At 34.1% G+C, this 27,893-nt stretch overlaps 3 protein-coding genes across 3 annotated transcripts; 1 reads left to right on the forward strand and 2 right to left on the reverse strand.

The window, feature by feature from the left end:
• Positions 1-2,371: 2,371 nt before the first annotated feature.
• On the reverse strand, positions 2,372-9,216 carry LOC131602969 (DNA topoisomerase 2-like). The gene is made up of 19 exons (XM_058875203.1): positions 8,515-9,216; positions 8,012-8,304; positions 7,732-7,798; positions 7,373-7,643; positions 7,090-7,289; positions 6,690-6,899; positions 6,432-6,545; positions 6,202-6,312; positions 5,941-6,105; positions 5,513-5,854; positions 5,291-5,424; positions 4,830-5,178; positions 4,563-4,749; positions 4,425-4,474; positions 3,890-4,336; positions 3,624-3,792; positions 3,462-3,538; positions 3,296-3,374; positions 2,372-3,162 (listed from the first exon to the last, which is right to left on the reverse strand). The coding sequence occupies exons 1-19, from the start codon at positions 9,052-9,054 to the stop codon at positions 2,534-2,536; spliced, it is 4,434 nt and encodes a 1,477-aa protein (XP_058731186.1). The 5' UTR covers positions 9,055-9,216; the 3' UTR covers positions 2,372-2,533.
• Positions 9,217-16,535: 7,319 nt separating this feature from the next.
• LOC131602970 (IAA-alanine resistance protein 1) lies at positions 16,536-23,768 on the forward strand. The gene is made up of 11 exons (XM_058875204.1): positions 16,536-17,066; positions 18,306-18,389; positions 18,505-18,554; positions 19,522-19,573; positions 19,672-19,791; positions 20,271-20,542; positions 20,931-21,083; positions 21,162-21,269; positions 22,452-22,553; positions 23,168-23,212; positions 23,289-23,768. The coding sequence occupies exons 1-11, from the start codon at positions 16,724-16,726 to the stop codon at positions 23,442-23,444; spliced, it is 1,485 nt and encodes a 494-aa protein (XP_058731187.1). The 5' UTR covers positions 16,536-16,723; the 3' UTR covers positions 23,445-23,768.
• Positions 23,769-26,343: 2,575 nt separating this feature from the next.
• Positions 26,344-27,879, reverse strand: LOC131607667 (uncharacterized). Its single transcript, XM_058879645.1, has 3 exons — positions 27,546-27,879; positions 27,239-27,445; positions 26,344-26,866 (listed from the first exon to the last, which is right to left on the reverse strand). Exons 1-3 carry the CDS (start codon positions 27,570-27,572, stop codon positions 26,606-26,608), a joined length of 495 nt encoding a protein of 164 aa, XP_058735628.1. The 5' UTR covers positions 27,573-27,879; the 3' UTR covers positions 26,344-26,605.
• Positions 27,880-27,893: the final 14 nt, after the last annotated feature.

Genomic DNA, 27,893 nt, shown 5'->3' on the forward strand with positions numbered 1-27,893 from the left:
GAAAACAAATTAAATAGAAAGCATTTTTCAGAAAAATAGCTTAAATAATAATTACTTAAAATTAATGAAACAAACAGGATATGGAAGTTGTGAAAAATAATATGGAGTTTCCCCTTGAAGGTAGGGACATATTTAGAGTTTGGAAGAAGTTGCAAAGGCTCCAACCTATTGTGAAAGCTATGAGTTCTCCTTTCAAATGCATTAAAGAGCAAATTGAAAAGGCCAGAGATAATCTCTTTCAGACCCAAAATGACTTGCTTAATGATAGAATGAATACATAGTTGATTGAAAAGGTGAAAATATATACTGAGGAAGTCATGAATCTGAACAACATGGAGTTGCAATTATTACTTCAGAGAACCAAGCTGGATTGGATAAGGATAGGAGATGGAAACAATGCCTTCTTTCATGCTACCCTCAAGGCCGGGGCTAAATAAAATCAAATGCAATCCTTGATGAGAGAGGATGGCATAATCACCCACTTTCAGCAGGAAATTAAAGATTAGGTTCTAAAGTTTTATGAGAAGTTTGTAGGTTCTTCTACTTGTAATCTTAAAGGGGTAGATTTGGAAGCCATGGGAAAGGGTGCACAGGAGGAGTTTTCTAATCACTCATATTACAGAGGATGAAGTCTACAAAATTCTTAAGAGTGTGTTTGGATGAAGCATTTTAATGAGGGAAAGTAATGTTTTGAGGGAATTTAAAATGATTTGACCAAAATCCATTGTTTGGATACAAAAATGAAGAATTGTTAAAATGATGGAAATTTATGAAGTATTTCATCTAAGTTAAATTTAATCATTTTGAAATGACACCAAAAAGCAAAGAATTTGAAATTCCTCTCATGTTTCCATAGAATGTATTTATTATTATTATTTCTTCAAAATTTACAAATTGGTCCTCATATTTTTCAAAATTATAAAATTGACCCCAAAAATTTTTAAAAAATTGCAAATTGGTCCTTAATAATTTTTAAATTTTACAATTTGGTCCTTCAAATTTTTAAAAATTACAAATTAGTCCCTACTTTTTATTTTTTAATTTGGTCCAAAAAATTTAAATTTTATACAAAATGACACCAAAATCTAACATTGAATTATCTTAATACTCCATCCAAACAAAACAATTTAAAAATGAATGGATTTGAATTGAATCATTTGAATTGCTTTGAATTTTAAATTACTTTAAAATTTCTAATTACCTCATCCAAACACACTCTAAGAGTATCAAGGATACTACAGCCCCAGGTTGTGATGGCTACAGTGCCAAGTTCTATAAATCCACATGGGAGGTTATTAAACATGATGTGATAAAAGGTGTTAGAGAATTTTTTTGATAATGAAAGAATATACAAGGCTATGAATAAATCTATTCTCACCCTCATCGCCAAGAGTTCTAATGCTAGTATGGTGAAGAACTATAGACCCATCTCCTGTAGCACTATCATCTACAAAATTATTTCCAAAATCATGTCAAATAGGCTTGGCAAAATTATTGGTCATGTGGTACATAAAAGTCAAATTGCTTTCATCCCAAGGAATCATATGCAAGATCACATATTCCTAGCTTATGAATTAATCAAAGATTATAGCAGAAAAAATGGGCCTCCTAGATCTAAGATTCAAATAGACCAAAACTATTTAAATCTAAAATAGGGAGACTAGAACTGTTTAAATATAAAATAGAGAGACCAATTTCGTGAATCAGAAAAAATAGAAGACCAAAAATTATAATTAAGCCAATAATTTATTAAGTTGTCCTTGAGATGAGAAAAATGTTATCAAACATTAATATAGAGCGGCAACCTAACAACATTGAAATCGACATGTAATGATAATGAAAAAAGGTGAAGTGGAAACAATATAAAGTAAAAGATTTTTAAAAAATTAAAAAAAAAAACATTTATAAAAAAATGGGTAATGCTTAAAAAACTCGTTAATAAAAAATTTGTATTAAAAAAAACAATAAAACTATTGGTTATAATCTAGTTTAAATTCAACAAATAATTTCTAAAAATTTGTACTATATTTATCTCTTAACTTGTGTCTTTGGAGCATAAGTTTGCACTATCCTAAAAAATATGCAAAATTTAATTCTTTTTATTCATGATTTAAAACATATTTTATTTTATTTTAAATTATAAAAAATAAAATGAATTTTTCTTAAGTTAAAAACTATAAGTTAAAAAGCAATTTAGTTTTAGAAGGTGTTGCATCATTTGTTTTGGAGCAATTTTGTTCAATTTTTATCTTTAACTTTAAAGTAATTATTTAAACTCATATAGATAAATGACACCACTACTCGCAAAATATAGATAAACAAAGCCATAAGAAATTGAAAAAAGATGGCAAAACATAAATCTGATTCATTCATAACTCAGTCAGTCAAAACTAAGAAACGCAGATCTGCAAGATACAGATTTAAGTTTAACAGAACAATCTGAAGTTTTTTTTTTTTTTTTGAACAAAGAACAATCTGAAGTTTTATTTCCATAAAACTTCAGCTAAATTGATCATGCAACAATAGGAATAGTCTAGTCATCATCTTCTTCAAAATCTGATAATTCAGCATCCTCATCAGAATCATCTTCATTCTCAGAGTCACTCACTACATATACCTTTTGAGCACGGTTGGCCCTCTGAGGTCTTGCCCTTGCTGGCTGTGGTGCAATCTCAACCACTTCATCCTCTACACTATTAGGAGAAGAGTTTGAAGCAGAACCTGCCGACAAATCTGCAATTGGACTTATGTCCTTGCCAGCTGCCCTACCCAGTATAGAGCCACTCTTCTTGTTAAATGGTGACTCTCTCATCTTCCTCACCTTCTTCTCTGGTGATGTAGCTGTACTTTCAACTGGCTGCAACATATCAGTTAATAATTTTTGACCCGACGATTGTTTGGTGCCTACATTTCTTTTCTTGGGAGCTGCCGGTGCCTTTGCAGGTGCCTTCTTGGCATTTGGAGCAGCAGGCTTTCTTCCTCCCTTCTTAACTGGGGCAGCCTTTGGCTGAACTTCAAAATCGCCATCATCATCAACATCATGAACTTCATTATCACTATCTGAATCCAACACTATGGTACTTGACTTCTTTTTAGCACCACCCCTTTTGTTAACCTGTTTCTTCCCAGCAGGGACAGGTTCTTCACTTTCCATGGCATTGGCTGTAGACCATACCAAAAAAAAAACAACTTCAGCACTAGCATGTGTAACTGACCCATATATTCTAGCGTACTAGCATGGCTAATTAATTGAAGATTCAGAACATTTAACTTATTCAGCCATAAAAATATTTACCTCCTGACTTTTCACCAGATGACTCAAGGTTATATGCAGCTAGACGTTCTTGAAGAGATAGAATGTCTTCATCAGCTTCCTGGTATAGTTACAAATGAAACTGTAAGCACTAAACAACATGGTTGAGGGGAAAATATGCAATACAGGAACTAGACAATTGGCATACCTTCTGAATATTCTTAGAACCTGCCCGTCCTTTAGGTTTTGCATCTTCAACTGGTTTTGCAACTTCAACATCATTCTCTAAAGAAAATTTATATCCAGATGGATATCAAAACTCAAAAGATAACACATAATATAATAAATTATGAAAACAACTAAGGCTTACCAATTTCCATTGAAGAATTATCATTCTCTTGCTCAACATTTTTGGCTTTCTTAGTATTCTTTCGTGGTTGTGGCGGCTTCTTTGCGGGTTTTGTAGCAAAACCGTTGGCCTTTTTACTTGCTTGGCTTGATCTCTTTCGATCCTCTTCTGCCTCTTTGCTATCTAGCTCCTGAAACAGGTGTGAAAGATAATAATATGTAAGAGATAACAATACAGACCTTAATCATTACGAATACAACTAAACAAATTCAGTAACTGCCTCTTACATCAAGTTTCTTTTCCAACTCATCTAGATCTTTCAACCACAGTGATGTTGTTGGTGTTCCCGTTAAAATCTCAAATTCTTTTTCCTTGTCAGTCTTTTCATCTAGCAGCTTCTGCACACTTTCAAGGGTCAAAGTACCAATAGGTAAGGATAAAAGATACTCATAGTCACCCCATGTTGCTCCTTCAACACTGACAGACCGAGACACAGTTTCTTGCTCAGCATCTTCATTCTCTTCTGAATTGTCATCATTTGCCCCAGCAACTTGTGGTTCTGCAGATTTACCTTTCTTAGGCATGGGAGTAAAACCTTTTTGCTTCAGCTCAATCAACAAATCAGCTTTCTTCCTGTTGCTCACAATAATTTCTCCATTCACAACCCCTAATATAAACCTGACTTTGTTGTCCAAAATCAACAAGAGTCGTTGAAGGTTGGCCAGTATATATTTCTGCATGCATGCACAGCTTGCATTTCAGTTTATACTAATAATAAATAGGTACAAATTATATGTCTGGCTCATTGCCACAGAAACTCACCTTTCTCTTCTCATAATACTCTAGCCGAAGTGGATAGAACTCTTCAAGAACTGCATAAGGAATGGCACAAAAAAGTTAGTACAAAAAACATTGTAAGATATGGTGATTGAAAATGATTATTCATTGCAAAGGTTATACTTTGTTCTGGAGTATCAAATTTCTTAATTTTCCCCTCTGCATCAAAAAGGTGCATGTTGCTTGTGCTAATAGTGCTGGTCAGTTTGAATTTCTTGAATAATCCTTCTTGCATGATTGTAGCTATTTTTTCTGCCTTCATCTTGATTTCAATGTCTATTATTGCATCGTCTCCATTTTGCCTGAAATCCTGCAACCAGAAAATTTTCAAATTAAAAATGAGAAAAATTAAGCTTGTGTATATGGTGAGTAATGTTTAAGTCAGGTTACCTCAATGAGTGGATCCTTGACATTAGGTGTTCCATCAGTTATGGATTCAAGGAACTGCTTATAATCTTGAGTCCACTTCCGTATAGGAAGCTCTGTGATTTTGAAAGTCTGTTCATCTATTTCAACAACTTCACCATTGACTATATAGCCTCCTTCCTTGGCACTTTTCTCAATGGTCCCTCTGAATCCTTTGTACCATGGATCCATTGGCACCATTTCTTCACCATTCAACAAATGTCTAACATTGGAAATAATCTCCCGTGGATTATAGTTGGGAATATAAGAACTCCAACCTGTCCCAATTCCCTCACTACCATTGACAAGAACCAAAGGTATAATTGGTATGTACCTGTGATGTCAAGCAGGATTTGAATCAGTTCTGCATATCGTGTTCCTTAGTTGTTATTAATTAATAATTTCAAACAAACTAGCCTTTAGAAAGAAAGGAGAAAACAAAATACCAGTTTGGTTCAATGGACCTCCCATCCTCATTCAAGTACTCAAGAAGTTTATCATCATTCTCATGGAAAAGGCAACGAGTAACAGTATTTAGCTCAGTGTAAATATATCTGGAACTTGCATGGTCTTTACCACCCTAGAAAAAGCAAATTATTGAATAAGTACAAATGTAAAAAAGAAATGTGGTGAATGTTGCAACAAAGGCTTGTCCGTGTTTATCTCACCAAGTTTCGAGTACCAAATTGACCATTTGGTTTGAGAAGATTGAGGTTGTTGCTACCCACAAAATCCTGTGCCATTCCAATAATTGTGCTTGCAAGACTTTGTTCACCATGGTGGTAAGCAGAGTGCTCAGACACATAACCAATAAATTGACCAACTTTTATTTCTTTGAACAATTTTTTCTTAAATGAGCAGAAAAGAATTTTCCTTTGGCCAGGTTTAAGACCATCAACCATTGAGGGAATGGACCTTTGGAGATCTGCCCTTGAGAACAATATAAGCTCTTTGTTAACGAAGTCCTTGTAGTTTATAAGTTTCTCTTTATGATCGCGACAGGTGCCAGGCTGCAACAACGAAGATTGTAAAATATACGATAATTATACATCCTAGAAGAGTAAGCTTTTGTAAGCAAATTATTTGGCAATCACACCTCAAAATTACGCATCCAGATCTTCCTATCTTCAGCTTTTTTCTTACTGAACGCCATCTCAATCGCATTTCCATCAAAATCATCTTCCCAAACGAAGTCTTTTTTGTGCTTATCAAGATCTCGAAAGTACTCTCTCCCTTCCTTGGGAGTACTTGTACCCAACCCCTGCATAAATACCAAAAACAGAATAAGAAAACAGTGAAAAAAAGAATTATAAACGAAATGTGGAGTTTCCTGTGCTTACAAGTTAAAACAACAAACCTTATAGTACTTTATCTTCCAACTAGCTGCACTATTCCCCAACCTTTCTCTCCATGCTTCATATTCCGGTATAGAATAAAATGATAATATTGTACCATTTGAATGAGAAGCCTGCAGTGAAAGATAAATGTGGATATAATACCCAAAAGAGATTTTTACTTAAAATATCTACAACTCAAAGGATTTCAGGACCAAATAAAATAGACAACATGGAACATAAATCTACTAACCCTTATAACAGGAGTAGTGAACTCAACCATGAAAGATGGAACCTTAAGCAGTGATGGCCAAAAGGAATGAATGAAGTTAATCAGAAGCCCTTTGATGTGGGAGCCATCATGATCCTGGATCACACATAAACATGAGATTCTATAGCTCCAGTGATTAAGAAAACCATTTATAATATGTCGTGTCTCATCCTATTCTATTGAAACTGAGCATAGAACCAAGCTATTATTAAACTATGATCTTTAATCAAGTAACCGCACCTGATCAGCCATAATCATCAAATGACCATATCTCAAAGACTTCACATTTGTGTACTCCTTGTTTTGCTGCAGCCCAAGTATCTTCTTTATATTTTGAATTTCTTCATTATCCATTATCTGTTTGCTACTAGCTTCCCGCACATTGAGCAATTTTCCTCTCAATGGAAACACGCCATAGTGGTCTCGGCCCACTACAGAAAGCCCGGCCATCTTCATACAACAAAAGAAGAAAAAACCAAAGTAAGTTAAACATTCTTCGTTCTTTGTATATATTGGGGAGTTGTGATGACATATTCTAAATTAAATGAATTTTATGGTTCAACCTTTTCTTTTAAACCCTCAAAATTGAAATGCATTTCTTTCTATTGGTATATACAATAAACAATAGACAACAACTAACCGCAAGAGCCTTGGCGGAATCTCCCTCCGTCAATATCAAGGTGCATTTCTCAGAGTTCCTTCCACCAGCATCATTGGCATCCTCAAGCTTTACAATCCCACGAATCCTCTGGGTCTTAGTTCCATCAGTTTTTTTCAGATCTTTACTTTGTTTAAAATCTGCCCATGATAGGAGGGTGTCTACTATTCCAGATTTTTCAACTGCATAGATTTAAAACATGTGGGTAAAAAAAACATTTCCTCTAATTGATCCAATTACAAACAACAAATGATGCATTACTAACCATCCTTAAGCATTGATTCTGGGACATCACATTTAGAACCGAAACTAGCTTGTCTAGTTGTTAGTGTCTCCTTAGTTTGAGAATCAAAAGCAGGGTTGTCAATCAGAGCATTGACAAAAACCCACAAATGATTCTTTACAGTGTGAGCTTTCACATTGGCATCCTTCTTTTTCTTATTTACTTTATTCATTACATAGGTAGTAATCTGATTTGTAATGTAATCAACATGAGTCCCACCCTTGATTGTAGCAATGGAATTAACAAAACTGACCTGGAAAACAACAAATTAGGGTGTGTAAGAAAAAAAATTAACATGAATAAACCTCCAAATTACTATACTTGAGAATTTTGCTAGTTACCTGTTGAAACTGTCCATCACTTAGACTCACACAAATCTCCCACCTATCACCTACTTTGGCATGAATCCTAATAAGAACAACCAAATCAAGTTATATAACAACGACAAAAATAAACAGGCACGCGCACAGATTGAGTTCTTAAACTATGTGTCTAGACAATGGAAAACAAACCGACAATCACACAGATTGAGTTCTGAAACTAAGTGTCTAATAATCAACAGAAAACAAACCAAAACGCACACAGATTAAGTTCTCAAACCATGTGACTAAAGAAACAAACCTTGGCAGGGGTGTGGGTTTAGACTTCTCAGCACATTTCAGGAAAAGATCAGCGTAATCACGGAACGACTTAAAACGAATCAAGTTTCCATTAAGTTCAACCTTAACAGTCTTTCCAAGGCACCCTGCCATGTCCAACACACGCTTCTTCATCAAAGCAACAACATCCTCTTCAAGATAAGTCATTTTGAACTTCTCCAAGTCAGGCTTAAAGGTCACCTTGGTCCAGTTCTCACTAGCTTTGCATTTGGTTATCACTGGCTCAGACTTCGTCCCCATATTGTTTGAGAAAACCTTCATAACAAAACCAATCAACTCAAAAATCATAAGGAAGATGATATTCAATATTCAAGTAACAGAAAATCAGGCTTCATTATAATTTTCAAACAAACAAATATTCCAACAAATTCAACTTCAATTCATAAAATCAAACATCAAAAACCCTAGCAGAACCCTAAAATTGAACATCAAATCCAACCCTAAAATCAAGAAACAAATCACTACCTGCTTATACTTCTTCAAACGACGTCCATCAGCAGTCTCAATGATAAACTCAGTTGAAAAAATGTTGGTGAGCTTAGCACCATAGCCATTCCGACCACCGGTAGTTTTCTTCACATTATCATCATAGTTACTGCTAGTAAGAAGATGACCAAAAATCAACTCCGGAACATAAACCTTCTCTTCCTGATGAATCTCAACCGGAACACCGTCTCCGTTATTGTAAACCGAAACCGTATTCCCTTCAGGATCGATGATAACTTTGAGAGAATCCATAGACGGATCTCTCTGTTTGTTATCCGCGGCATTAACGAGAATCTCGTCAAAGATTTTGTAGAGACCTGGTACGTAGGAAATGGAACGGTGAACCATTTCGTCGTTTTCGTAAACCCAGAGATTTTGAGTGTGTTTTTCGATTGAACCGACGTAGGTATCGGGACGGAGGAGAATGTGTTCGAGCTGTGATTTCTTTTGGTACATTTCTTCGATGGTTTTGGAAGGCATGTTTGCGGCGTTGCTGGTTTGGAGAGGTCGCTTTTCCATGGTGGATAGTGCGGTGGTTGACACGGAGGTGGTGTCGTCGGGGGTTTGAGAGAAGTGAGAGAAATGTGAATCAGTGTGAGAGGTGAAGGGAATGTAATGGAAAAGTTTGATTTAAGAATTTGAAAAAAGGATGGAAATGGAAGAATCTAACGGTTGTTTTTGTGTTTGGAGCGGGAGTTTGAATTTGAATGAGGGTTATTTGGGGTTTTGTTTGAATTTGGGTTTGGGCTTCTAGCAAGTTCGGAGCTTTCATACTCTCTATTTGTACCTATATACCCCCAAATCATATGAACTTATTAAAATACTTCTGAATTTTAAAAACTAAATCATAATATATTTTCTCAAATAACACTACTCTAGAAATAACAAAGGTTTTTGAAAAATTCAAATAATTTTTCTATTTTTAAATAAAGTTTATTATACAATACTTTCATTTTGTATATGCATGCGGGAAACTTTGATGTTCAATATTGTTTCTAAATTTCAAGAATACGTCTCTAGGATTTTACTCTTGCCTATTTAAGATTATCACTAAGATTTACAGACTTTTCTCTTTGTCTTCACCTGTAAAATTCAAAAGGTTGTGATAATAAGAATGCATGAGATACATATTTATAAATGTTGAAACTAATGAATTCATAACAAGTCAAAAATTCAAACTACTTTAATAAGACCACTAGTATGATTTTCCATCTGCTTTCACATTCTTTCAACCAACTTTTTCTACCTTAGTAGTCTAATAAGACCACGAGTATGGTTTTCCAACCATCTTTGACTCAACCAACTTTCAAATGCCTCCATGAAGATCCTTGTTTTAAAGTTTTGCAACCCTTCAACCACCTTTAAAGCATAACACCAAAGGCTAGCATAACCATCATGTTGAGTGGTACGATCTCATTCCTTACCTTATCATGAGTCAAATGATAATCAAAGGTTTGTGTAATTGTTTTCTCATTACTACTAGCATCCATATTAGGAACATCCACCTCAACCTAAGTCTTCTTCGCCATAGTTTCTAAAATTTTAATGCTCGTGCCTTTACTTTTGTTCCCTTGATGTGTGATTGATGAACTTCGATCCTATTGGTTCCATTCCCAACAACTCATAACCCTTTCTTCCTTACGGTTAGCCATTGAAAACTTAATACATGGCTTACTTTATCATCAAGTTAAATTAGCTTAATTTGTACAAAAGTCAAAGCTTTGACGAATTTCAAAACATAGTAGGTTACATCTTCCCACTCCAAACCTCCACAAGAGTTTGGAAGTTTGTTTCCTTATAATCTTCATCAAATGATTTCTTATAGACTCAAATCATAGTGGGACAACACTCATACTTCCTCTAGCAGCTAGATCATGCTTCAGTACACTAATTTCAGCTTCACCAGACAACCTATTATGTTTTTGGTTAATCATGCCTTCAGAATTACAACCATCATTCTTCTTCAGATTCTACTTCCGAACCAGAGTAGGTTATTCAAAGTTGGGAGGACCTCCAGTCTGACCATCAGCCTTCCCTTCAATGACATGTTATTTTTTACGTCTAAAACCAATCTCAAGAGATGATTCATACCCCTGAGGAAGATGTTGAACCATTTGTTCTGACATCTTGTTTGGCCTTTCCTCTTCATACATATTATCTTTATCAATCTTGAGATATTGCAAACCCCAAATGTCTTCCTTAGATATGAGAAGTTCCTTACCCTTGTTGGTGTCACCGCCTTTGATTTTGTAGAAGTTCATCCTTAACTCCTTCCTTAGTATAACTTCCTCTTGACCAGGATTAGTCAAATTCCTTAAGCCCTTGATTCTTCCCTTTCCTCTATTTCCATCGGTTGTCTTATCTCTAGCCATTTGTCTGGTGCCTCCAATGTTACAATACCAACATTTACTTGAAGAGCATCCATGTTATGTATTAGCTAAGGAGCTAGTTAATGCAACATTGGGCTTCCACTTATCCTTAGCATGGACTTCCTTGCGTCTTCTGATCATCAGCTTTAGTAGTTCGTAACAATTAGGGCTTGTATGTCCATATTTACCATAATGGTAGCATATCAACAATCGTTTCTTGTTACAATTGTGATGAGTAGACACATGTTGAGCATGATGATGTGACATATGTCCTGACATCATAACCTTAGTCTTCTTTCCAAGTATACCAACTTTCTCTAAGGGAATCTTCATCTCTTTCATACCTGTCCCAATATTTATTCTCTTCATATCATTGGACATCTCTCCAAACTCCATTGTTACATCAAGAGAATTTGAGCTAGTTTTTAAATTACTTTCTAACCGAGTCAAATTATCAATTTTGGAGTACACGTAGATCAATCTCAAGCATCCCCCCAGTTTTACTCACAGATCTGATCCAAGTCAACGGAGTATCTCATGTAAATAACATCCACATAAGTGGTACTCTTGTCCAATAAAACGAGTGTGCCGACCAAATATGATAGGTATGCTTTCATCGCATATGATCTATGAGGTATGACCTGCTCATCATCACTAGTGGCCTGCTCTTCCGCATGAAGCTAATATGCATACAACCTCTTTAGGAATCAAAATCTAGCATTACACCCTCTAGTGACTTCTAACTTCTGAATGGCATCCTCTGGGTCAACTCCTAGATAGATCTCCATCATCACAACTAAGGTTATCTCTAACGCAAAGTCACGAGAACATCCGTGTTCTCGCGTCGGCGATCTCTCGCGCGCCGCTCAAACACGAAAGCATTACGTACAGATACCCACAGTGAATGCTAGCTCTAAATCTATCTCTAGAGTTCAGTACCAACAGATTATCATCCTAGATAAGGATTCAAGAAGCTTATCTCTAAAGCACCCCAAATCCCCAGCATAGAGCAAAAATCCAGGATAATATCAACACAGATTTGTAAAGCAAGTTAAACATAACATTATAATCGGTAAATATACATAAGTTTCAAGTAAATATACAAACAAAACCCAACCAAATAGAAATACACAAAGAAGAAGAGAAATGGACCGAAAATCTCCCGGTTTGTCAGCTCCGTTCGACGCTCAATCCACCCCCGATCATCCGTATGCAACCTCCGAAGTTGTTTTCTAAGCTAATTTTGATCTAAGAATGAAAATGATGGAGTTGGGACTAAAACTTTCCCAAAACCATAACCCTAAAATGTCTCAAATGAAGAAATATAAAGAAAATTCTGCGCAGGTCCGCTCAACGGACCCCCTCCGCTCAGCGGACTCAAAATTGCATCCAGCCTCTGATTTGCTCCGCTGGAGCTCCGCTCAGCGGACCCCCTCCGCTTAGCGGATGACAGCAAAACTGAAATCTTGTTTTCGCCATAAGTTGAGAACCGTAACTCCGAATTGCGCCCGGTTCGAAGCGTTGGAAAGCTTATTCAATGCTCTATCCAATAATGAATGAATGGAAACCAAAATGATAATTTTTATCATCCTTATTTTGAGCATTATTCTTTGATGAATTGGTAGAATTTGCATTCTTGAAGCTTAGCCTTTGGTCTTTATTACTCAATGCTCCAAAGATGCATGAATACCTATAAAATGAATGGAAAACTATTAATTGGTATAAAAATGAATAAAAAAACACAAGTATGCACATATGTACACAAAAGTTAGGATTTTATTACAAAAATCATAAGAATAGAATCGATAAGTGCCACAAATATATACTCAAAATATCGATATTTTGACACTTATCACCAACCTGAAAATTAGAGGGTTAGCCCAAACCAGCCCATTGATGTAATAGGTGGTTAATTTACGTCACCCAAACCGAATTGTCCAATATGGGTTAGTATTGGATTTGCCAAACCCAATCTAAATCGGCCCATGTACACCCCTATCCATAATTTTCCGCCTATGGTTGATGCATTTAAAAACATCACGGTCTTGCAAAAAAAACATCGTCAAAAACTTTGAATATTATATCAAATGTGTTTCAAAGAATGAACACAATTGAATTTTACCTCGACGTCCCACACATGTCTGACAGCATGATCCGGATATAAAGGCATTAGCAATAATTTGGTCTAGCCTCCTCCAAACCCCTATGGTGTCGCCTCGGGTGCCCAAACATGTATCGACGGGGATTCCGAGGCATTATGAGGTAACACCTACCTCCTACAAGAAAACGAATGAGGAGATGCATGAGCCCTCAGAAGTTGACGCCTCTACATCAACCAAACTAGAATTAACTTGTGCCTGCGATGATCGAGCTTTTTTTCTCTAAATCGATACATGTTTTGCAACTTTGTCATGCCTTAATCTATCTTAGTTATCAGCCATAATGCCAACAATTAAACCACACAAGCATTATACAGATGAAACATAATGAAATGAAGCCAAACAACGCAGATAGAAATAATTTGAAAATGCATCTATGGTTTCTGGGAAAACGTTGAAAAAATCCAGAGATGCATCTCCGTGAAATATTCTGCAACTCGGAGATGACAAAAATGGCAGCAATTATGTCCAATCCAACATTAAAAAATGTATTGATCATTTAAACTACCTATCAAACACATTACTTATTTAAATAGCATTACCAACCACATCATAACCTAATGCTAAATTTATACAAATGTATATTGATATAAAAAGTATAGAGAAATACAAAATTGTGACAACTACTAAAGAGACTGAGGGATCTCCGAAAAAAATGAAATACCACTACAATGTATGTTTGAAGGAGAAGTTTTTATTGTTAGGGAATTTACTCCGTCGGACCATTTCCACCCTGATACACCAACAATTACATTTTGGTTGCAATAGACTACATATCAAAATGGGATGAAGCAATTGTGTCACCCGAAGTTGATGGCGAAACAATGATGAAATTTTTTCAAAAGGAAGATTTTTGCCCGTTTTGAAACACCTATAGTGCTCATAAGTGATTGGGGATCTCATTTCTGTAATAGCTAGTTGGTCAGGGCTCTCGAGCATTATGGGGTAAGACATAAAGTAGCATCACCATATCACACTTAAACCAATGGTAAAGCGGAGGTATCAAATAGAGTGTTTGAATGGATTTTAGAGAAAACATCATCTTCGTTATGACGAGAATTGATCATCAAGATTGGAAGAAACTCTGTGGGTCTATTGAACAACATTTAAATCACTTATAGGCTTCACACTGTTTCAGATGGTAAATGGAAAATAATGTCATCTCCTAGTCGAGTTGGAACATAAAGTTTATTGGACGATCAAATTTCTAAATTTTGACCTATCTCAACAAGACAAAAAAGGAAATTGCAGTTGTCTAAGTTGGACGAAATGAGAAACCATGCATATGAATCAACCAAACTATACAAAGAAAATATTAAAAAATATCATGATCAACGCGTAAAATGAAAAGAATTTAAACCATGAAAATTGGTCATAATGTTTAATTCCAGGCTTAAATTATTTCTAGAAAAATAAGGTTAAAATGGCCTGGACCATTTAAGATTAAAGAAGTTAAACCTTATGGTGTTTGGACGTGGAAGACCCAATGACCGAAGAAAAGTGGGTTGTTAACGGTCAATGATTAAAAACGTACCTCAGTGATAATGTTTTATAACGTCACTGTTATTCCCTAGATGATCCATAGAAAAGAAAACACGAGTCGAGCTAATGACGTCATGCACATGCTTATTAGGATGGAACTTAATGTTTCGACATTAGTTTACTCTTTTTTAGGGTAATCCTTAAGAGCTAAATGTGGAAATTTTTTATAGAAATTATGCATCGTTTTCATTAAAAGTTGATAATAATGTGTTTATTACGTTTTCCAATACAAATTTTCAATATTTAGGTTTCTTAACATGTGTCCTTCGGGTTATTTGTGTATTGAACAATTGTTGTTTGTTATTGTGTTTTTATGTATTATGTTACTAACAATTGCCATGCACAATGTACTTGAGTGTCTTGAGCATTTTGTACCAAGTACATGAGCACACCCAAATTTACATTTGAGCATTCTAATGTTAAACACTTTTCCCCCCTTAAATTATGATATGTTTAGGATGAGAAAACTAAAAAAGCAAAACAAATACATGAGTTATAATAGAATGGTTGTTGAGCGAGTTCCTGAGTGTGTCTAATGCACTTTGCTGCAAATTTGGGCTATGGCTTGGCGAGAAATTTCTACAAAAATCACCCCTTGCGTGCAGTGTTTTAAAAACCGGAGCGGACCAGTCTAGTTCAATAGCTGGATCAGGAATGACATTGAACCGGTGTGAACCGGTCAAAACCGGTGTAAACTGCTAAAATCGGGGGGTTTTGTGAACTAGTGGTTTAAATGCATTTTAATTTTTTTAATTTAAAAAATTAAAACAACGTTGTTTTGACTATTTTAATAAAAAATTAAATAAAAAATTGTTGTAGATGCGGTTGATTTTGTTATCGATGATTTTGATATTGAAGAAGGAGATCCCAACATTGAAACAATTTTTCTTTTTTTGAAATTAAATTTAGTAACAATTAAATTATTTTGTTATAAATTATTTAATTAGTGATCTGACCTGATCAGAGTGGATCGTCACGGCAATTGGATCTGGCTTGATGAACAAGGTGGGGGGGGTACCTGCAAGGTTCTCCGATGCTAAAGTCAGCAGCTATCAGAGAGAATGCGAGTTTAAGAAGTGAAGAATAGATACCTGACCCTCTAGTGAAAGAGGGTATTTATAGCCCCAAACGTTGAGCCAAGGTTTCCTAATTGGGGCAAATCCAGTTGGAGGCCCACGTGCTAGGAAACTGCCAGAACACCCTCTTCTAGGGCTGAGTCAGCAGGTGACTCACGTTCTGGGAAGAGCGTGGCGTAAGATTCGGAGGAGGTTGACCGAATCTTTCGCAGATGCGTTACGTGGTCTTCTTGACAAGTCCGTAACGATCACTAAGGAAATGGGCCCAGACGTGTTGGGCCTGCTCGGCTGGGTAGAAGAGCTGGGCCTGCTCGGCCCAGTCCAGAACAATTAGATTATGTTTCGATTAAATTTTTGTTTGCAATTATATTTTATAATTATGTACTATTTTATTGTGTGTGATATCTATGTGTAAAATTTGAATTTAAATTATGAACTTGTGAATTTATTTTATTTATAATATGATATTTACAAAAAATTTAAGTGCTAGTTATATTTTGAATAAACTGAATCATCTGATTCGACAGATTTTATACCTATATAATTTTGTTATAAGGACCGATCTATTCAACCGAGTTATCCTGTTTAATCCTGCGATAAAAACCAATTTTTGACTTATATATTTTTCTTTCTAAAAATACGATGGTGATGTTGGAAATAGTGATTACGGGTGAATCTCAAGCATCCAATTTAACTACACAATTCCGATTTAAATCAAAGGGTTCAAAATGCCTTGATTGCGACTGCACCATATCCCGAATCCTCGATGTTGTGTAGTGCAGCTATATCCTAGCAGAGTACTGGAAATCTCAATAAAATAAAATAAATCAAAAGAAGCAAGAAAAGTAGATTTAATTTAATTCTGTAATAAAATGTAACACTAATTAAAAATGGATGTAATACTCTTCGGAATTATAATCGCCGTTATCATATTGTTCTTAATAATCGTCTGCTACATCACAATTGAAGGCACTTGCCATTCACGCTCTTGATTTAATCTTCTTTTTTCACCCTTTCAATTTCGATTTTCAATTTCAGTTCCATGGCAATGGCACTGAGTAGTAGCAGTAGAAGAAGAAAGAGAGTTGAATCGGCGTTACTCCTTTTCTTCTGTCTGTTTCTCTGCTCCTTTTTGGATCTGGTAACTGCACATCAAGGCCACTCCCATTCTGAATCGAATAGTGATATCCATCATCATCACTGTGATGGTGGTCATGACCATCACCATGGTCATCACCATGATCATGATCATCATGGTCATGGCGATGTTCATCAGTCGAAGCTTCCGGAGGAGTTAGCGGAAGAGGAGGATATGAAACTCTACGGGTTTGGTTTACCACATCACAACCTTCACTTTGCTGCCTCCGCTGATCTATCGGGTTTAGGTATTTTTCTCTTTCTTCACCATTGCAAAATTAGATTTTTTATGTTTATTTTAAGGAATTGGCTGTTGAAATGCAACTACTCTGAAATGGGTCAAAGTAATGACTTTTGATTAGCATGTTTTGAGTTTATTAAACCTAGGAATGGATTATTGACCGAAGCAGTATGCTTTCCCAATTGATTAAGTAAGCAAGCTTTCCCATGCTTATTTGCTTGCTCAGCTGGTAATCATTGTGGAGTTGAAATTATCAAGTCGTGAGTATGTTTGGATTGGTGGAATGTCATGGAATAGAATGAAATGGAGTGGTATATAATCAAATTCCATTGTTTGAATTTCCAAATAATAGACGGAGCTGAATGGAACATGATGGAGTCCATTCCGTCCTATTCCATTCATTTCTTCAATTTTTATTCCCCCAATTTGAGGTGTATTCAATGAAATGAACTAATTTGTTTTGTTCCGTACCCTCAAATTATAAAAAAATACACAAATAATGGAATGCAATCTCCGTTCCATTCCGCTCTGTTCCGCTTCATTTCATCATGTCCCATTCCGCCCGCTCTGTTCTAGTCCATCAGTCAAAGAACATGCATTTTTTAGTGTAATTTCCACTTAAGTGGATAGTTGGGTTTTCACAAATGTACTGGCTAAAAAGATGCGTAAAAGTCACAGTTAACTTCTTTTAGCTTAGCTATGTCTCTATTAACCTTTGGATGTTTCTATTAATTTATGTTTCATATAGCCGACACCACTTAGTGAGATAAGGCTTGGTTGTTGTATAGTGAGTTGAGTTATTAATCAAATGGAAAATTAAGGGGTCAATTATTGTGCTAACTCTGCTGAGGATTAAAGGACAGGGAATATTTACTGGGTGTAGAAGTTTCTGCTTTGTGCTTTGTGTAACTGAGTCTTGAATTTGTGACATATACCACTTCAAGTCCTTGCTAAGCTAGTGCAGATATCTGCCTATTAAAATCAGCTGTTTTTAAGTAGACCTATCAGGAACACAACTTTAGTATCTGAAAGTTCCGTTTTGGGCTACACCAGAGGATCTAAAGAACGTTTCATATGCAAGTTAAGATCTGGTTCCAAATGTTGTTTCTAAGAGGAATCTCTAATAGAATGCTATACATTTTTGCATGAATAATAGAAGTATCATAAGATGTGTGCTGATAAATGCTATTCTTGCTTGCTGGAAGGTTGAGACCAAGGTTTGATTGTTTCGTATTTGATATTTTAGGCCTTTGGTTGAATGCATTGGGCTGTTCATTTCTGGTGAGCATGGCTTCCCTGATTTGCCTCATTCTCCTGCCTGTAATTTTTGGTAAGCAGTTTGTATGTCCTTTCATTTCATACTGTACAAATTGTTAATTTCTCAATGTAAAATTCCTAGATACAGTTCACAAATTTGAATAATATGGGCTATTTATCTGTTTCAGTTCAAGGAAAACCATCAAAGGCTGTTGTTGATTCATTGGCTTTATTTGGGGTCAGGTTTCTTCAAGCTCCTTTCTTTGGTTTCACTATCTTACTCTCTTTTGATTTCTCTTTTTCATTAATAGACATCATTGTACAATTTGAATACTTTCTTTCACATTAGTGATCTATTAGACTACGTCTTTCACCTTAAACCATCCATCTACTATGAAAAAGCTAAAGATATATATTGCGGCACTAAAATTGAGTGTTTGAAGCTTGTTGTATGGGTGTTATAGAGTACCGGATAATGACTTGTTTGAAAATCCACATGTGTTGGACATTCCTTCAACCTAAAGCGTCGGTGCTACATAGAAAGAGACTAATAAGCTTTGCTTGACTTTCTTGTATTTCCTTTTTTTTAATAATTATGACCTCATTTAGTGCATCCAAACTAGTTTTGTTCTATTCAAGTTTTGATCATCCTGAAGTATTTTCTATGTCACTTTAATTTCATTTTTCACTTTATACATATTCCTAATCCTATGTGTACTTGCCTTCAATGTTAAAGGATCTCTCAGCGTGTTTTATATGCTTCGTTTCATGTCTTATATGCTTCGTTTCATGTCTTACATTGTTCAGTATTGAATCTATTGATAATGTCATTTCTTCTAAGATACCATAGTTTTTATTGCGTTAAATTTGGATATTTTGTGAACTTGTGATATAGGTCAATGTATATTTGAAAAACATATTTGCTAGGGTGTCTCTTCTGATTTGATTTTTGAGGAAAAGAGTTATTGATTGTATTAAATAAAATTACACATATGTCCCGTCCTTCTTTCTGACCATCTTTGGTACTTCTCCTCATTTTTGCATTTTTGTACTTTATATTTGTTAGCTTATGATTACCGGCATGCTGGTAACTTAGAGAACTTACTAAATTACTCTCTGTCAGTAACTTGGTTAAATTTCTACCTTTTCAACTTTTGTATCTCGTTCACTTTTTCGCGTCATCCTCATTTACCATTTCTTTTCAGGCAGGAGCTATGTTGGGGGATGCTTTTCTTCACCAACTACCACACGCTTTTGGTATGCTATGCATCAGAACCTGTCTTCAAATAATTTTTTTCTTCTTTAAAAATTGTCATCTCTTTGTCTACATTCTTACAGATTGTTTTTACTCGTAGGTGGTGGACATTCCCATTCTCATAGCGACCATGCAGACCATGACCATGACCATGATGCTAGTTCTGGACATGGACATTCACATTCCTTAGCTGATCTTTCTACAGGATTGTCAATCCTAGGTTAGTAGTGATGTGCTTGATGTATCTTACCAACCATGTCAATTATGCACCTCGTATACATATATTTTGAATAATTGGCTTCCTTTTCTTCCACTGACTAATTGCATGGAATAAGTTTATATTTATCTTGTCTTCATTTAGGTAATTAATAACTTTAGCATCCAAGAAAGGAAGTACTTATACATTTTCTGTGGTTGTGATTAATCTCTTTCATTTCTAAATCAGTGTTATCAATTGCAAATAGCAGAAAGCCAAAAATCTGCCGTTTTAAGCCGGTGTATCCACCATAAAACGTCATGAAACCACCGTCCTTCGCAAATTGGCCATGGCGATTCGGTTGTAATGCCACCACAATCCACTATGGTGTCGTCATGACCAATATTTTTCAACATTTTTCTCGTCAGTTTTTTATATTTAGAAATTGGTATTACTTAGATGGAAGAGCCACTCATTCTTATTATGTTTTCTGGTTCTTGCAGCTGGAATTGTACTCTTTCTTCTTGTGGAAAAGCTAGTGAGGTATGTTGAAGAAAACTCTGGAGGAGCTAATTCGTGGGGGCATGGACACCACCACCATAACCACAACAGCAAGAAAAAATTGAAAGATGATAATAATTCTGATGTCAAGAATCAGTCACAGTCTATCAAAACAAAAAAAGAGAGATTGTTAGATGAGGGGAAAAAAGACAATCAGGTATCACAAGAATCATTGAAGGGAGATAAGCTAGCTCAAACTGAATCTCTTAGAAAGGTAAGATGAGCGTTTCACTATACTTGACCGAGGTTGGAACATTATTGGTTAGGCTTGAAGCATTATTGATGTCATAGCTATGCTAGGACTTTTACTATTTAACATTGGTGTAAATAGTAATATCTGATATTTGGCTAGTTGTGCTGATAGTTATTAAAGATAAATAGGATAATAGGATATGATAAGCAAAACTTCGACAATCATAGTAGGTTCGTTATTAGACATATATAATTGCATCATATGATTTGTAGTACTGTATAGATGCGAAATCTGCACATCTTATTTTCTTAGTGTGATTTAGCCTCATTTAGGTTGAAAGGTACATTGAAAGTGATGACCGATGAGAAAAATTTAACTGACATATAATGAATGAATTCTTGCATTACAGAGAATTGGAGGCAATACAACTAAAGATAATAGTCTCAATGATAATGCTGAAGATAGCTCCAGTGATAATATCAAATCTTCAATTGTTAAAGAACCAGTTAAACCAGCTAGTAGTCTTGTGTTTGGCTATCTCAATCTTTTCTCTGATGGAGTTGTAAGTTGTATTGACCTTTGGTTTGTTTAGTTGAAGGAAAGTTTTTCATTATTCATGCAAACTCTGTTAATATTGCAGCATAATTTCACTGATGGAATTGCATTAGGAAGTGCATTCATGCTTTATGGATCAGTTGGTGGCTGGTCTAGAACTTTGTTTTTGTTGGCACATGAAATTCCTCAAGAGGTTCAAATTATTCCTTATCCTATAACATGCTCAGTTTGATGTCAATATTCGTAACATTTTACCTCAGCATCTCATTTAGTTAGGCATAACATAGATTGTAACAGCCAATTTGCAAAAGGTATTAAAGTTTGTCTGCTTAATTTGACAATCTGCAGCAAATATGTATGTTTGTTGTGTCCTAATATTTTATATGGTTATACTTCTTTCATTTTTCTTGTTGCTTAAGAAACTGTTGATTTGCGTATGTTTCAAGTAAACTTGCAAATATCATAACTATACTATTCCATTAGTTATTTGGCGGCCAATACATGTATCAGCTATGTGAAATACTTCCGTATTTTTAGATACTAGGGTAGGATTCTCGTTGGAATATAAAGAAGTGTTATATAAATTGCATTTAGGAATATGAAGATAAAGTCATATTTACTTTGTAATCCTTATAATGGTTGAATCTGTTCAATGCTTTGAAAGATAACTTGCTTCCTGCATAAAAGATCAATGGTTATACGGATTCAGAAGTGATAAGGTGATTTGGGGAAAAATAACTTAAGGGTTGGAGAAATAAGGGATTGTGGGCTCACCTCCCACATTAACATTTCTAACAGCTAATTAGTAGTTACCAACATTTTGTCATGAAAAAGAGAGCTTCATGCTTACGTTTGCAACTATGATCAATCTAGCATGAGATGCCAGATATGAAGTATCTTGCTTTAATGACCAAGGTTTTAATTTTGGTTTTAGTCACTGTTGTCTAGATTCAGCGTACTTTTGCAATTATGACCAATTTAGCTTGAGATGCCAGATATTAAGTATCTTGCTTTCACAACCAAGGTCTTAAATCTCTGTTGCTGTCACTGTTGTGTCTCGATTCAGCTAATGTGACTGCTATTGCGGTTATGATACTGCCTCTTTTCACGGAAATATATATTCATTATTAGGTTATATGATGTTTTAATTGGGGAAACAAAACTGCTGCAAGTGATTACTTTGTTGCCGTTTTGTACTTTATTATTATGTCAATTTATAATGCTTTGAGCATAGTAAACTGTTCCTTTTTTTTCTCCTACTTTTCTACATTGAATTAATTTTTTGTCATCATCCGTATTGCATTGATATCAACTGTTTCCAATCTTATTTGTTTCCCAACAGGAGTCTTATGCATTTTGTTTCTTCTGCATACAGGTTGGTGATTTTGGTATTTTGATTAGATCTGGTTTCAGCATACCAAAAGCTTTGTTCTTCAACTTTTTATCAGCACTTGTGGCACTTGCAGGCACTGCATTGGTGAGTGTTGCCTTCATTCAATAGAGGGATGTTTAATGGATTCCCAAACATCATATATGCATGAAACATTTAACCAAAATAGAAATGTACATAATGGTTCAAGTCTGGAATTCCTTAGTTGGCAGGTTAAATTTAAATTCCACTGTAAACCCTCAATGAGGTTGGTGACTCTTTCTGACCTTGCATAAGATATGCCTCCACTAATCTAATTTTTGTTGGCATAAAAAAATAATTTGCATATTGACAGTAGTGTGTTCATGTATTTTATAGTTAGGGCTTAAGTCACCTTATGAATCATACTGTATGCAAAATTAGTGACCGGAAGAACTGATTTACGTAAATGAGCATTGGAGAAATAAAAGGATAATCCAGTTACCTGTTTCAAGAAGTGAAAAATTCAAAATATGTTGCAACTAAATTAAAATCAGTTTCTTAAATTCCCGTACCTTATCCAATCTATGATTTCTAAACTTTTATGGAACTTATAAAACTTAAAACGCTGTTTTACTTGAGGGAATTTGCTGATTGAGTCACTGGACAATTGTAAGGTTGCATCTACAATTATTAGTATTTTCAAACAGAATGATGTAATCAATTTCTTCTTTTTGGTATAGGCTTTGCTCTGGGGGAAAGATCCTGGGCAGTCATCCCTGATTGAGGTGAGGAATGTTTCATGATGTACCTGTTGGTTGAGTTGTAAGCATAGTTTGGCACTGACTCTCTCCAATTTAACAGGGATTTACAGCAGGTGGATTTATATACATAGCCATTGCAGGAGTTCTTGCAGAAATGAATAACAATGGGAAGACGACGTTTAGAAGTACAGCCGTCCATATAATCTCACTGACAATGGGCATGGCTGTTGCCCTTGGCATCTCCCTTATAGAATGAATAAAATGTTCTCTCTTAGGACTTGCATATCTTGATTCTTGATGTACCAATTATTTTGATGTAAGCAAATTATCTTGAAAAAAACTTTAGGGAAGGTGAACTGGGGGAAAATGATAGATCAAGGCAAATATTCAGGCTTAAACTTGCATTGATTCCTTAACCGTTTACACACAGTAAACATTGTATAGTAGAAGTCTCCACATGCCGTTTACATTTGTCAGATTATGTAGCAACATTTTTGCACATGTTGAGATGTATAGCAGTCAAGATGCTTTCTTCTTTCGTATGCTCCTGAGATTAAAAAAAAACTGACTGTTTGATTGATATTGTACATGTTTTCCTTCTCGGTGTTTGTTCTTTTCATTTGTCTTTTGAACAAAGGAAAGTTGATCTACATGAATCTCACTCCACACATTTGTATGAGATGCAGGCTTTGATTTTAAATTTCCATAACAAGTAATTAGAACTGTCAACATAGGTAGCTCAATCGATGAGCTAAGGGATGATGCTAAAGGAGTTCCAACCTTAAAACTAACATAATTATCTATAATATAAGAAAATTAATGGTTGTGGAAAAGTCCAAAATACCCTTATTTGATTTTTTGCCACCACATTAAAATTGTGGTTTTTTGGTCTTTGTACCATAAAGTTTTTAATTTTATTATTAAAATAATACAACTCTTATATTTTATCAAACTTATCAAATCTCTCTCTATTCACTATTTTTTTTTCTTTCATCACTTTCTCACTTCTTTCTTCCGAAAAAAAATCAATCAATCTATAATATAAGAAAATTAATGGTTGTGGAAAAGTCTAAAATACCCTTATTTGAGTTTTTGCCACCACATTAAAATTGTGGTCTTTGGTCTTTGTACCATAAAGTTCTTAATTTTATTATTAAAATAATACAACTCTTATATTTTATTAAATTTATCAAATCTCTCTCTCTATTCTCTATTTTTTTTCTCTTTCATCACTTTCTCACTTCTATATACCAAAAAAAATATCAATCAATCTATAATATAAGAAAATTAATGGTTGTGGAAAAGTATAAAATACCCTTATTTGATTTTTTGCCACCACATTAAAATTGTGGTTTTTTGGTCTTTGTACCATAAAGTTCTTAATTTTATTAAAATAATACAACTCTTATATTTTATCAAACTTATCAAATCTCTCTCTATTCTCTATTTTTTTCTTTCATCACTTTCTCACTTCTTTCTACCGAAAAAAAAAATCAATCAATCTATAATATAAGAAAATTAATGGTTGTGGAAAAGTCTAAAATACCCTTATTTGATTTTTTGCCACCACATTAAAATTGTGGTTTTTTTGGTCTTTGTACCAAAACGTTCTTAATTTTATTATTAAAATAATACAACTCTTAAATTTTATCAAACTTATCAAATCTCTCTCTATTCTCAATTTTTTTTCTCTTTCATCACTTTCTCACTTCTTTCTTCCAAAAAAAAAAATCAATCTATAATATAAGAAAATTAATGGTTGTGGAAAAGTCTAAAATACCTTTATTTGAGTTTTTGCCACCACATTAAAATTGTGGTTTTTTGTTGTTTGTACCATAAAGTTCTTAATTTTATTATTACGAAAAATGTTATTTTTTATCCAAATATTTTTTATTCAAAAATGGAATAGGCCAAAAAATCTATTATTGATCTAAGTATTTTTATATACAAAAATTTGATATTGATCCAAATATTTTTGTAAATGACACATAAACAAAAATAATACTTGTATATGGAAAAAAATCTATTATTTACGAAAAATGGTCTTTATGATCCAAATATTTTTATTCCAATTAAGATGGTATACGGGAAAATAATCTACTATTGAACTAAATTTTTTTATACGAAATTTACGGTTGATTCAAATATTTTTGCAAATGATACCTAAACAAAAATGAGGTCTGTATACGGGGAAAAAAATCTATTATTAATCTAAATATTTTTATATACGAGAAATGGTATTTATGTTCAAATATTTTTGATCCAAAAATTGTATATGGGAAAAAATCTATTATTGATCTAAATATTTTTTTATACAAAAATTTAATATTGATCCAAATATTTTTTGAAAATTATACCTAAATAGAAATAATATTTGTATAATTATTTACGAAAAATGTTATTTATGATCCAAATATTTTTTATTCAAAAATGGTATACGGGAAAAAATCTACTATTGATGTAAATATTTTTATATACGAAATTTACTATTGATCCAAATATTTTTGTAATGATACCTAAACAAAAATGAAGTCTGTATACGGGAAAAAATCTATTATTAACCTAAATATTTTTGTATGGAAAATGGTATTTATGATCAAATATTTTTTATCCAAAAATGGTATACGGGAAAAAATATATTATTAATCTAAATATTTTAATATACGAAAATTTAATATTGATCCAAATATTTTTGTAAATGATACCTAAACCAAAATAATATTTGTATACGGGAAAAAATTTATTATTTACAAAAAATAGTATTTATGACCCAAATATTTTTTATTTAAAAATGGTATACGGGAAAAAATTTATTATTCATCTAAATATTTTTATATACGAAATTTACTATTGATCCAAATATTTTTGTAAATGATACCTAAACAAAAATGAAGTCTGTATACGGGAAAAAAATTTATTATTTATTTAAATATTTTTATATACGAAAAATGATATTTATGATTAAATAGTTTTAATCCAAAAATGGTATACGGGAAAAAATTTATTATTGATCTAAATATTTTTATATATGAAGTAATTAATTATTTATCTAAGTTTTTTTTTTCTTTTTTAACATTTTTATTTAAAATAAAAATGATGTATCCAAATTCGCGTAACCGAACAGAACCCGTGCGTATGCACGGGTTTGTTACTAGTTAACTTAATAACATTTGTATAAATAAATTAAAAAAACAAGTGATTAGAATTGTATAATCTGCTCATTTGAAAACACTTTTAAGTATAATAATATCTTGACGAATAGAAAACATGAATAATACATTCTTTTTGACAACAACATATGATGAAAACATGGGGAGCTCTTCATCCTTCAATGCTTTGGCCCTGCTCTATTTTGAAGTTCTTTTACCTAGCTTATGATCAAAATGCATCACTCTTTGCAAGTAATTTAGTTCTTTGTTAAGACTCAAACTTGTCCAATTGCTGAAGCACTTGAAATATAGTGATATTCTGGGATTGTAGGGGAGGGAGACTTGGCATTCTCATCAATGGAGTCATCACAATGTCCCCTCCAGATCCATGAGTGAGAGTGTGATGCCTCTTTCGTACCCCTCGAGCCGGGGCTTCTGTGTCTGCGGCAACTGTTCTTCGTCCTGACCTAGATATCTCCCCTCTCTTTCTTATGCTTTCTTTGTTCCTCTTTTCATGCATCCTTTCATCCTGCAAAAGTTTTGTTTTTCAGATATTCATTATTTCCTCTACTTCAAAATCAACTGCGAAAGACATTGAATAATGAATATAAATTCTTACCATTGTACCATTCTAATCCTTTTAGTACTATTATTACTATCTATTATTATATTGCAGATAAAGTACACCACATGAAATTTCTAATTTGGTCCCTTAACCTAGTAACACATGATTATTTGAACAAAACTAGAAGGCAAATGCAGAAACATACCATGTGCAGAAAAGCATAAAGTAAACAACATAAAGAACAATGCTGCATTGTTTATTATTCTTTACCATGCAAAAACATGCTTTGCCATCTTAAGACAAGCAAACAACAAAAGAAAGACATCACATGCTTACACTAATGACTGAAGATTCAGGCATTGGACATTTCACAGGACGATCTTCATCTGGTGGCTCCAAAGGGTGCTCCACTGGGAAGAAATCTGCGTTGTTGTTATCAACCCTCAGATGTGGATGATGATGATGATACACTTCCATGATGATACTGCTCTGTGTTGTTGCAATAGTCTCATCTATTAAGGAAAACTCCATCTCTTTTTCTTCCTAAAATGTACAAAATTAATACAATATATCTTTCATGAATAGTAATACATTATAGAATGAATCTACTATTGTGTTTGATGAAGAGAAGAAGAAAACTTACAAAGTGATCCCCACATGAAAATCCCATGAATATATATACTATAAGCAGAAGCCAGAATGAAGCTGAGAAAATGTTGGTTTGTCTGTCTATGTAAGATTTATGTCTCTCTATGATAATGTGAGAGAGAGAGAGAGAGAGAGAGAAAGAGGAGAAGATATGAAAAGAGAAAGAGAGAGCATAAAAAGAAGGAGAGAGAAGCAAGGTGGGATCAGCTTGCACGGTTGAAGAGGAAGAAAGATTCCCATTGGGATTTTGGTATATTGCTTTTGAAATTTTAACCTTTTGCTTTTTCTTCTGTTTGTTGTTTTGTTTTTTATATGGGTCCTTGTCTCTTTTTTTTAACAAGGG

This window comes from Vicia villosa, linkage group LG5, assembly GCF_029867415.1.
Source record: "Vicia villosa cultivar HV-30 ecotype Madison, WI linkage group LG5, Vvil1.0, whole genome shotgun sequence".
NCBI classification, from domain to species: domain Eukaryota; kingdom Viridiplantae; phylum Streptophyta; class Magnoliopsida; order Fabales; family Fabaceae; genus Vicia; species Vicia villosa.